The sequence below is a fragment of the Fusarium venenatum genome (assembly GCF_020744135.1).
Source record: "Fusarium venenatum strain MPI-CAGE-CH-0201 chromosome Unknown EDB82scaffold_3, whole genome shotgun sequence".
NCBI lineage: Eukaryota > Fungi > Ascomycota > Sordariomycetes > Hypocreales > Nectriaceae > Fusarium > Fusarium venenatum.
The window spans coordinates 2,758,344-2,770,727 of NW_027072131.1; the positions used below are offsets into that span (position 1 = coordinate 2,758,344).

General features: G+C 48.9%; 3 protein-coding genes across 3 annotated transcripts; all 3 read left to right on the forward strand.

Annotated features, from left to right (window-relative positions):
* Positions 1 to 1,924: 1,924 nt before the first annotated feature.
* EDB82DRAFT_558160 (uncharacterized protein) lies at positions 1,925 to 2,582 on the forward strand (the record flags this gene model as incomplete). The annotated part of the gene is made up of 3 exons (XM_065609701.1): positions 1,925 to 1,983; positions 2,046 to 2,368; positions 2,419 to 2,582. The coding sequence occupies 3 exons, from the start codon at positions 1,925 to 1,927 to the stop codon at positions 2,580 to 2,582; spliced, it is 546 nt and encodes a 181-aa protein (XP_065463902.1).
* Positions 2,583 to 7,237: 4,655 nt separating this feature from the next.
* EDB82DRAFT_477342 (uncharacterized protein) lies at positions 7,238 to 9,357 on the forward strand (the record flags this gene model as incomplete). Its single annotated transcript, XM_025727153.2, has 3 exons — positions 7,238 to 8,070; positions 8,120 to 8,485; positions 8,604 to 9,357. 3 exons carry the CDS (start codon positions 7,238 to 7,240, stop codon positions 9,355 to 9,357), a joined length of 1,953 nt encoding a protein of 650 aa, XP_025581649.1.
* Positions 9,358 to 11,004: 1,647 nt separating this feature from the next.
* On the forward strand, positions 11,005 to 12,198 carry EDB82DRAFT_505438 (uncharacterized protein). The gene is made up of 2 exons (XM_025727156.2): positions 11,005 to 11,223; positions 11,274 to 12,198. The coding sequence occupies exons 1-2, from the start codon at positions 11,198 to 11,200 to the stop codon at positions 12,052 to 12,054; spliced, it is 807 nt and encodes a 268-aa protein (XP_025581651.1). The 5' UTR covers positions 11,005 to 11,197; the 3' UTR covers positions 12,055 to 12,198.
* Positions 12,199 to 12,384: the final 186 nt, after the last annotated feature.

Below are 12,384 nucleotides of genomic sequence, written 5' to 3' on the forward strand. Positions count from 1 at the left end.
ATCGGATACGTCGTTTTGGTTGAGACTGGGATCGTATACTGTTGGAAATGCCGCTGATGCTGAGTTGAGCTCACTGTATCGAAACTTTATGGCCGAGCAGGGATCCAAGTACATACTGCAGCTTGCAGGTGGTGCTCTGCCCATAACCATCTCGTCGCCTCGCATTGCATGAGCACGCGCACGCTCGCGAGTATGCATACACACGGGCACTATAATATCTAGCCAGCAGTGAGAGCATTCACCATTGGTGAATGGTCTGGGCCGACAGTTGCAGAACGCGGGCGCTACTATTAAGGTTGCTCCGGACGGGTATTTCGGTTCCGGCCAAGTAAACCGTCTCAAGAAGGGCAGATAATGTTTCATATCTTCCAGTTTTGCTTAGGAAATAACTACTAAACAATCAATAGAAAATACAATATCCAGCAATCTCGCTCCTGGGTTCTGGTTCTGGGGAAGAGCTGATCCTCATCTAGTCCTTAGGGGAGTAATGTCCCTGGACGTGGTGGAGCCTAAATGTGAGAGGAAAGTTGCATCTACGTAACTAGTATGTACCCAGGGCTGCCAGGGCAGGCTGGCTTGGTACATATTAGTAGCTCATAATTTTGCATACCCTTGTTTTTGTTGCCTGTACTGTAGGATCGAACCCTTTCAAGACGTGTGCGGCATGCACGGATGCCACTCTGTGTCCTTGTTGGAACGCAATTAAACGCTTTGTGTGGGCGCTCTCACCCACGCCCTTAGTTTCTCGCCCAGCTGGATGACTGACTATTGCTGCAGTGGACCGGCGTATGCTTGACTGAAATCAGTTCATGGCATTGGACTGGCTGCCGGGGAATTTACTATGCTTACTGAACACGTCGCGTTGATCATCCACGGCACACTGCTTCAATGCTACCGGATCTTGCAAGTAAGGAGCCGCAACTGCACCATGAAACAGATGTGCCTTGACCTAAGAACGGTAGGGCTGAGTTCACGATACCACGTTAACTTGCCGAGTAGGTAGAGTGACCGATGCAGGTACGCCCGGTATACGAACCAAGGAATGTCCCCTCTAAAGTATTTTCGTATTTAGACGTATTACGCTCGAAACACAAATACATAGTTTTGTGGCACAAACAGTTGGCAAGTTTGTGGGCCAGGCGTAGCGGGGATCCCTTTCTCTCGAGTCCCGTTGTACATAGTAAAGGGAAATGATGATAAACTAGCGTGCGCTTGTATCAGTAGAAGCAACGTTTTGATCCAAGCGTCTGGTCTAAATGACCTGATGTTGATAAGGCCTGGACGTACCCGCCCCACGGAACGTCCGCATAGGTAATTGAACAACTCGTAAGTATTACTTGAGAAGTCCGACAGGAAGGAAGTACGGTACTGTAGGCAGTTAGAGTCGCGGACTTGATCGTTCAAGGGTGTGGGAGCCTAGTCTTGTTGGGTCGAGAGAGGTGACGATCGGTAGCTGGGGGGGGGGACTGCTAACCTTACCTATCTATGCACATAATGTTTCGTTTCATTGCCTGATTGTTTCTTGTTCCTTCAGATACTCGGATCCTGGTTTTTTGTAAGCAAAACTAGCTCTTTGCCGCAAGATCTTGGGTCAGTGGCAAATCTCGAGACTTTTCTAGGTAGTTGCTCTGAAAGTAAACAAGTCAATATTGCCCAAATAACGGTACTGCAATTCTATTGTTCGGGCTATATTCGGAAATGAGAAATCGCGACTTGACTGGGAATCCGTATAAGTCAGGGATTGGCAAGACACGACCAGCTGTTCCCGGGGACAAGGCTGAACTCAGAACAACAGCTGTCCGCACATACTACAAACTCATCTCGCCGACTTTTATCAACTTTATGCGCATTGACTCGTATACTTTAGTCGATTCAGGGGCACGATACTCCATCGGTCGATGTGCATCGATTACATGGTTCCGAGATGAATCGCTTTCCGTATTCAAACAAACGTGATCAAGAGCCGGTTTTCGATCGGCGTTTGTATGTATCCGTACAATTCAACAACGCAACTAGGTCAAGGAATATTGAGTTATTGCCCAAAGTGAGTCAAGTGGCTCCCAGTCAGGTCGCTGCAAGACGATCAGTATCCTAAAAGGGACTACCGACCGGAGAAGCAGGGCCCAAACCACGCCAATTGCTTCCTTGACCCCTAAACCCGGAGAGATGTGGACCTTTGTCTTTGAGACAGCAGGGGGCGGGACCCATCGGCAGCCATCATGGACAACGCTAAAACTGAATACCAGCAGGGGAAGCCAATCGACTCAGCTCTCTGAGCTCATGACGCTGTGGGTGTTCAACTGCCGCGATCTGCTGGCGCGTTGCAACGTGTGCACTTACGATGCGTTTGAGGAAACCCGTTACCGGTGTCCGTCTGTCCCATCCCATAATGGTCACGTTTATGAAACTTTCTGACAGTACATACTGTTCCTTTTGCTTCTCTTGCGCGATGTTTCGGGGGAACGACGATATGCGGAAAAGTCCTCGACTTTGGTGTCGTGACACAAGCTATGGGCGGGTACCCAGATGATGAGTCTGGCGTTGGCACATGGATGCAGTCGATGTACTTTACTACATCTTGACGCATGCACATGCAACACCGTTTTAGCGACCCTGTTAAGTGACCAATCAAGCGATTGATGGATCGCTTGACAATTCGACTTCTACTAAAGCATACTGATAGTATCTTAATACCCGTCTGTTAAGACCAAGGATGTGCGAAACACAATTTCGGGCAGAGTCTTCTCCACATTGCCATAATAGTCTCCCAATTCGTAGTATCGGCCCCTTTGTTCGAAGATCCTGCATATGGCCTTACATTTCGCGTAGAGGTCATTATTTACCATGGCTTCAGTGTCGAAATTGCTTGAATCCGGAAACGCCGCTTGTCCAGAGTATGTTTGTAAAGCTCAGAAGATCGTTTTGTTATCTAGCGATCCAGGAAAGGTCATTCCAGCAAGGCTTTGACGATCACGATGATTTCTTGGCGTAAATTACAACATGAGGAATGAACAAGTGCCTTGAAAGGTAAACACTCTAGATGGAGCCATCTGCCTGCCACCCGCTCAACGTGCTCTCAAGCCGACAGATGCAATGGGCTGCCAGATCTTAAAAATCGCCGTGGCCGTCTAGGATGGTTACATCGACTGGCTGGCGACAGGGCAGGGTACTTGGAGACGAGCTGCTACCGTTGAGATGGAGTCTAGGCGTGTGTCTCAGGAGAATACATAGTTCACCGGTGAAAGCCGTTGCCCTGTTCAAGCTGGACTTGGTGTACTATTATTGCTATGTATCCAGACAGGGCGCGCGAGCTTGACAGCCTTGTTACGGCAACCTTCAATAATACACAGCGGTCATTGTCGAGGTTGGACATACCGGACTGCAATACGGAAGGGCCACTAGTCGAATGAATGCAGGCGCTCAGCGAATAAGCAAAAGAGGTGACTGTCCATTTCCATCTCCGATCGAGTACGGGAAACAATCCTCCACAAGGCATGTGAGAGTGACGAGCTGCATGCCAGAGCAATAAATGCGGATGCACTCCAGTCTGTGCGGACTTAGACGTTGTCGATGTGGATGTGCAGTGGACGTGCTCTATCTCCTACGCACGCTATGGAGATATGGTTATCCTTGTCGTGTTAAAGAGCTCTCAACCTCAATTGCAAACAAGTGGCCCTTGTTCTGTTCGTGATTTTGAATCCTGGACCATAGTCTAGTTAGATGCTTGTACTTGTACGTATTGGTCATTTTAGGCTTGCTGCCCTTTGCTTGGTCGTGACTCGGTTCTGTCTCGTCTCCTCTTCTGTCGCCGGATAACAGAAGAGACGGTTGGAAAAATCAAGGCGAACGTCTGGCGTCTTGAACGATAATCCATGGATAGCATGGGGATGGGGATGGGCGAATGATTTGAGTTGTTCGCTTCGGCACGGCCTAGACGTTTGAAAGGTACATATGCTCCGCTATACTTATTGGACCTATATTATAGTATGTACTCTGTATATCTCATCGAAAACAAAGCTCATGGGTGTCGTAGCCGCCCCTGGTGGCATCGTGACGATAATAACACGCGATGAGGATGCCACACCCGTAACTGACTCGGTTTCTGTATTATGGTCTTGTATGCATGCACGCGTACGAAACCTGGAGGAGGTGAACGTACTGCATCGTAAGTTGGAAGATACCGTACTTGCAGTAGAAGTCTGCAGGCCTAGACAGGTACGTAGACCGTTGATCGAGCGATGTGAGTTGGAGGAGAGGCTGGCAGATGGTATGGCCAGTGTCTGAAATAGAGACCCTTACTGTGCTCGTACTGTGGGGATAGCCGTTGAGGGCGGCCGTTGGGAAAGAGCACGGCCCCATCCGCTCTTGTCTTTTCTAGGCTCGCTTCTGGCATTTTGCGTCTTTAGTGCATCAATCTTGCTTATTAGTGGTGCAAATCCTGGTCGTGCCTTCCCCTCGCACGTCTCCTTGCTTCGTCCAGAGCAGAAAGCAAGAGCCATGGATTGACCCCACCCAGCATACTCTTTTCCTTTTTTCCCTTGTCTCATCTTTCCCATTACATACCTGGCCCTTGTTCATCCCAGTATTCTTTTCTCCACCAACAAACCAGCCAACGATAACGCGAGACATTGATACAACGGCGCGTCTTCGAAGCCATCTCCAAATGGGCGCCCATTTCGAACCATACGCATACTTCCCCATCTCCAATTGACTAGACTATTCGACATGGGTGGCAATTTCTGAGTCGTGACAATGATTGAAACGCTCTCTGCAATGTTCTGTAACCCTCGTCATTATAGGTATTCCTCGTGGTCAACGTCGTCATCTACAACACGCACGTTTTTTTCTGTCTTACCAACAAGGATCACGGATTCCAGGGAGATGGGATAATACGCAGCCCGACCTAAAGCCACATGGCTCAACATACGTAGCCACAATCTTGTTCTAAGCCTGGAACAAACGCCCACTATCCGTATGTTAGCTACAATCCTGAATCTCATTCAAACACTAGGTTTGCATACTGGAGCAAGCTTCTCCGCACATTCGGCCAAATTCAATTCCATTATGCGGCGCAAGCATATCCAAACCAGATGTTGGCCGCCTCGCCCCAGATGTACTGTACGCTCTAGGACACAGACCACTGAATGGACATCCTGGGTTAGACCATGGGCCTGTGGTTCGCGCTATCTTCTCCAGGTCGCTGCTGTCATTACTGCAGGGCTGTCGATACTGTATGCTCTATGTATGTACTGTACGTACGTGCGTGCATACTAATTATATTGCTGCTTTTCCCAATGCCACAATATGCAAGTAGCGCGCGCCCGCCCCTGCTAATTAACGACACTACTGCGAATGGAGAGCTCAATGATTGTGCCGGGGCCACGCCGTTCACTCCACCTTCTCCGTCAGCCTCCGCTAAAAAGGTTTGAGTAAGCATAAGCTAAGCTGTCTCCTCTGCCAGACCAAGAAGGTACTCCATTCTTTCATCTCCCGAGTCGATCCCAAAACGGATCACGCTCGAATTCATACGTGCTCCGGCTTGTGGCCGGGCGTCCATACCACTGTTCACCGAGTAAATGATGGATGGATTGCAGGCATCTCTGTCACTTTTGCCTGATATTGGCCTGTGTTAATGCTCTATCAGGACCAATGGTATTTGTTAACGTGCAACATATCATAATCATAACATGATTGTGGTCCTTATAGGTGGATATCTCTTTCACATAGGTAGGCGAACGAACCCTGGTCAGTAGCAAAACTCTTCAAACTTGAGTTTTCCTCTGTTTCCTTACCTCCCTGTTCTTGTAACTTGCCCCATTGTCAACTCTGTCCAACGGCTTTCTAGAAATTTGCGGGCCGGCAACCTTCACTACACTACACGGAGGATTCTTCTCTCAGAGTCAACATGCCCCGGTCAGACATCAAGGCTCAGGATTGGCCATTATTAGGCCAGCTTGATTGAGGAGGGAGGGGGCTGCCGGGCCCTCAGAGATAGTCCCCGTGTCCCCGCTCGACCCATTTCCTCGTCAGTTTCTGTCTATCTCATCCCAACCAGCAGGGATGGGGTAGCCAGTACGTGGGACTGGCACTGCACATGCGATGTTCTTATCCATACTTTAGCGTCATGACTTGTCAACAGTACATAGCCTTTTCTTAACGCTGGCTTGTTTAGCAGGGATATTCTCGAACCCCTCGGTAGACGCTGACGAGGGGATGGCATGGCAAGGGACTACGTGCTGGGGCGTGTCTGGGATGTCTTCTCTTACCCTCGCGTCAAGGCCCTAGTTCTCTTTTTCCCAAAACCCGCTGGCCATGTATTCGACTTCTGCTAACCTGCCAGTACCCGGCAGTTTGCGGTTCCCTTTGAACCCTCTCCATATCAAACAGTGTTTGGGGCATAGCATAGCTTCGTCTTAGTTTCATTATACGCTCCATCGATACATGTACGATATACGTTATCAGACTTGCCTCTATCCCCGAAATAGCGTTTAACGAAGCTCGTCGTTGACCACGCACGTTCTTTATGGCCAAGTCTTATTCATCGCTATTATATTGTGCCACGGACTATCGCCCTGAATGAAGAAGTCTAGGCACACCCAGTGTTGTCGAAGTATTTGCACAAAATCAGCCTTCAGTATTACAACAGGCTTTATTTGTTTCCCAGATCCGCCCCTCCACTCCCGTCCTCCTTCCAAGAACGGCCGCATGCGCTGAAGTGGTCTCCTAGTCCACTGGCATCAATGACCGGTCCTTCCTGAGTGAGCTCCTGATCAGAACTCTCTCCGGAGTCGATACAAGCCAGGTCTTGTTAACAGCACTGACCCAAGTCCCTGTGCCTGGACCTCGAAACATCCCCCCGTCAGACCTGGTCTCCACCCTGGAGACAGTGCCGGGTGTTGGACTAAACACTCCCCTCCATCATCTGCCGTTCCTCTGGCCGCCATCCATTTCCATATACAAGTACACACTGCACCTTCAACTTTGAATATCACTCCCCCTGTGCCTTGGGTATCGCATCGTGTTTTCCCTTCGCTCCCATCTCAACTTGCGCCAAACATCTCTTGCGTGGTTCTTCGTCTTGATACTCTTGCTACTTGGCTTGGTGTGTTTCGAGGTTTATGTTCCCAGGACCGCGTTACTAGTGACGGGTCAAACCAGGCAGCTCCGTCTGGTTGAGTAGGCAAGAATTTGGATAGGTTATGCTCTCATGACAACCGCAGCGGCATACCCGGCCACTATGGCAGACTTAAGAGGACACCCAGGACATTCGAGCCTGTGGTCGAGTTATGGAGGCTCAGTACACATGCCGGGGCGAGTAACGGATCCTATGCCGTCAACTTCATCGCCTCTTCCAGGACGAACCAGCAGTAATCATAACGAAATGGAACAGCCTTCTTACTCCTACAGCCGGTACCCCCAGGACGATCAAGAAGCATACGACAGACCTGCTCACCCAGAAATGGTTTCCCACCACGGCTATCCAACCTTGAAGAGATCTTTTTCCGAGGCAGAGCCACCTGCCTACCAGGAAATAGTCCAGGACCTTCGCGACGACAGCTCTAAGATGTCGGCTAGCCACGAACACAAACTGCTGGCTTTCAAGAGAACTCAGGACAAACACACAATTGTCGATTCACAAGGTCGCATGCAGCAACTCGAACTATCAGCACAGCTCCATGGAATGTTCTTTCTCTCAGAGATGCCTGCAAACACATCAGATGGCTCACTCCGACAGCCTGAGTTGACTTGCTATCGGAGAAATCTCTTCCAGATTAGCGGTACGCTTGTCACTCCACGTGGGCAACTTTCTGTCATCACTGAATCAGGCGAGACGGTTGCAGTCAGCAACATGGAGGTTACCATCTCAGCTATTGAGTCGGTTGATGGCAATCCAGTTCGGTTGATCGTCATTCCGTGGAAGACTCCCCCACCAAACTCCCCCGAGACAAACCAGAGCCCTGACCAGGAGCCACAATCTCTCCCCCTGATTCCTTTTCAAGATGACGGGTCAGAATCCGATGGCGAGTATGCTGTTTACCCAATTGGATGGCGCCGACTGCAGTTTAGGATGTAAGTTTTTCGGTTGACTGGCTTTTTGAACCTGCTGATACGGTTATAGTGCAACTGCAAACAATGGCCGCCGAAAGGAACTCCAACAGCATTTTGTGCTGCATCTGAAGGTGGTGGGAACACTGGCCAACGGTAATAAGACTGTCCTTTCGGAATCGACAACTGCGCCTATTGTCGTACGAGGTCGAAGTCCCCGTAACTTCCAGGCCCGCAAGGAGATCCCTTTGCTTGGATCGAGTGCTGGTTCCCGTGGACAAGCCCTTGTGGAGACAGGTTTGGGCGTTGTGGCCGGACCCTTGAGTGCAAAGCATCAGGAAACAAAGCCAAGAGGCGTTGATGCGCAACTCCCACGGACAGCCTTTACCTTCAACGCACCCAAAATTCCCGGTACCCAGTTGGGACCGATACGATCAAAGTGAGTTTGCCGACTGAATCGATCCATGGCGATAAGGAAGGACGCAGCTTCGTCTCATCACTTCCCGAACCCTGATTGATGTTGTCTTTGTGATGACCGTTTCTGACTGAGATGATAGCTCCTATCCAACCTGGGGAACTCCTCCGGCTCAGGTACCAATAGGACATGTTCCGACATCTGGCGCGGAGAACTACCCAGCAGCAACAATGGGACCCTTGACGGGCACAGCCAGTTTCCCTGCCGAGCCGCAAGGGATGCCCATTCAATCATCCATGGAGCCTCCGGCGCCTCTTTCCATGGTAACCAACGATTCAGAACACCCACCGGTTCGGTCCCAGTACACCTATATGCAGACGACGACTGCCCCTCCGCAATTATCTATACAGACAACTCCGCTTGGAGGCCATGAGCAGGCGATGAATATCCCTCGTTATGTCGATAACCCGAGACCCTTGAAAAGCCCCCGGCATATGAGTCACCCTTCGATAAGGAGTTCGGGCTCTGTAGCGAACAACGAACCATCCCCGGAATACCGATACACCCCTTATGCTCCCGTGCACGCGAGTCCCAGTGAAGTTGCTCAACCAAGCTACCACCCAGAGACATCTGGACCACCTTCGGTGCCTTCAAGGGACTACTATGCACCTCCGCACACCTGGACATCGGCAGCTGGAGAGCATAATACAAACTTGGCATATACCAACAACGAAACTCGACCATACCCCTTCCCACAAGACGAGTATAAGAATACAACGACCGGAACGTCGCCCACGAAGGCAGAGCCGAGCCAACCACACCCTACATCAGTCTATAATGGAACCACAAGAGGCTCTTTTGACACCATGCATCAATATTCTTGGAATGGCAATTAGGCTTTTGCGTCTCTTTGTTGAAGCTCGTACTCGACGACATATTAAAAGCCGGCATCAAATGGTGTTGGCTTTGCAATGAGCATGAAGACCACTGACTGGTTTGTTCGTTAGCGAGCTTGTAAAAATACCTACTGGAGTTATTATTTTTCTTTCTTTCTATTTTTATGACGGATGGTGTTGGCAATCTGAATTGGGCGGCTTGCACTGATTTTGAAACACTGGATACCTTACCTTGAAGTAGACGGAGTGAGGAGGACGACAAATTAATTGAGGGTGAAAAGGCCGGACCGAAGGTGAAAAAGAGTTGTTGATACACGAGACCGGATAACGGACGACTAGAGGCTAATGACGCTGTGGAACGATGGAAACAAGATGAGCCGATGTCTCATCGAGCAGAGCTGTCGGTTCTGCAATGAGTCCAGACTGATGCTGTTGCATGGCTGGGCTTAAGGATGGTTTAGGCGAAACAAGGGCGTATCTCGTTCCCCGATTTTCTTTGTTCTTTCTTCATTCTGGGTATAAATCTGCTGGTTATACCCTTTCCCGTCTTCTGGCGGAGATGTTTTGTCAGGCGGCATGTCAGCAGGAATGTTGCTGCTGAGATCGAATTCCCTTATGTATTGATGAAGTAATCCGCAGAGAATTGAACTGCAATGAAATAAGACATGCTTTCCACCGTGAATGATCTGATAGGCGTTGGAAGGCGATGCTGCCGTGGATGTGTTTGTAAAAAGATTACAAAAGAAGTAGGAGATGAAAGGATAGAGTCAGTTTCTACCCAACTCAGTAGTTACTAGGTATGTAGGTATATATATAGTAAGGCTGTCATCGATAGTTAGTTCAAGCCATGTTGGGAAATTCGTATGCAGGCTGAAATTGCAGCGAGACCAACGGCTCCTCTCGACGTCGGGCCAGGGTCTAGCGAAGCTGTTTTATACTGGAATAGAAGTCTTGCACGACGATCTCTGTTTCTCGTCTGGGGCATTGATGTCGTTTATACTCAATCGATGACAATAGAGGAGGTAACACTTTTGTCGCACCATCGACTTGAGAGGAAGTTAAATTTCCTATCACGCTGCTCGGACCATGTTCCCTTATTCTCATGCTGGAAGCCAGGTCGATGGATGATCTGATAGTGGCTATTGTTCCAAGCAGGGCTATCGTTGGAGATGGCGTCGTTGGTATATGTTCTGCAAGGGCGGGAATGAGTTTGATTGGTTGGCAGATTCAGCTGAAGGTGATGCTTAAACTAATGCCGAAGGAAGGATCGCAAAAGCCCACGTAGCTACATACTACTAATTAGTATGTAGGTAGACGTAGGCATTCCTACCTAGCTAGGTTTGTTGTTGGAGTTCAAACCGACTGATTTCTACAAACGCTTACTAAAGCCCCTTTCTTACTATTGTGACTAGATAGTGTCATCTGAGCATCTGATAAATAGTCCAACCTAGCACAGTAACAGCTTGTATTAGTGGAAGCTTTAAACTACCTCTACTAACTCCAAAGCCAAGCTAATCCTGTGCACGGCTTTTAGAGACACTAACCTAACAAAGGAAAGTGTGGCATTTTTATTCTGGTGGCTTATGCGGAGCGATAAGATAAGAAAGCCGACAGAAATTTGGTAAGGTTAACTTTGCAGCTCAGAAGCGTGGCATTCGCTTCAATCAGCTCACAGAATTTCTCAATCTATCTTGCTTCCTTCTTTATCAAGATTGAGGGTTTCTCTGGAGGGGAGCTACTGAATCTATACCTGTCACAGTTGTGAGGAATAGGCTCATAATACACACCCCATTTTGGCTGATTTTCAGATATCGCGGTGTCTTCTGATTGAGAAGTCATCATGTTTGAAGTTCCCCAAGCAAAAAGGTAATGGTGCAATATTGCATTAAACAATAAAATACTGACTAGCTCATCAGGGTCCGCAGAAAGGATTTGAATGTGTCAGATGATGGCAGTGATGATGGACTTCAGGACGCCGAGTTGCGTGCAAAGCTGCATGCACAGATGGCGAAATCACTGGGCATGGATATTGACATCGGACCAGTCTCCTCCAGCTCCTTGAAGGATTCAAATTCAGGGAACACCAAAAAGACGGACGATGATGAAATGGACGTGGATCCTAATGAAGAGCCAGAGGATGACCATGAGGAGGCGTTTGTCTTTCGACTTTTCAGCAAAGCCCCAGCGACACAAAAAGTTGTGTTGGAAGAGGATACTGGGCCAACAGGCACCGGCGTTTTTGTCAGTGGTCGGCCGCTATCGTACTACATGGTGACAGATATACCAGCACAACGAAAGCATGAATACGCCATGGCCTCGATCAGCGGAGACGAGGTACTAGCAAGATCACACAACAGAGCCTGGGGCCTTGAGTTTCCCTGGAAGGTCACAAAACTCACCATTACTCGAAAGGCTAGCCCGGATCGAAAGGTGAAGGGAGACGAGGTTAGAGGAAAACGAAAGCCAGGAAAGAAGCAACGTATATCACTAAGAAAACGAGCAAAAGAAAAAGAAGAGAAGGAGGCAGCCGAGGCGAAGAAGATGGCAGACAAGGAGGAGCAGATTAAGGACAAGAAAAAGAGGATGAACCGACTGAAGAAGCTCAGGAAGAGGGCAAAGGCAAAGGGACAGAAACAACCCAAAGGGGAAGATGGGCACAGCGACGATTCTGATGGAGATTCTGCAGGTTCTGAGTGATCTGTGCAAGAAAGTACCTTATTAATTATAATTATTATCTTTTCCTTAGTACTTATCATCACAAGTACCAATTTCAAAAGGAAAAAGAAAGGCCTGATTGAAGGAATATTGATTTGATTATGCGATCTAATATTGTTAAAGCTTTCGAGTATTTAGAAAGGAGGCTTGAGACAACTGAAGCTACCTAACAAAACCATTGCGACAGGTCGGAAGTCGAAGTGGAGGGACCCTTGTTTGTCCTGGTCAGTACCTGCCTTACACCCACCAATAAAATTGGGTGGGCACGACCCCATGGAAACCCCCGAGGCTGCTCAAGCTGTACCTTCCCTC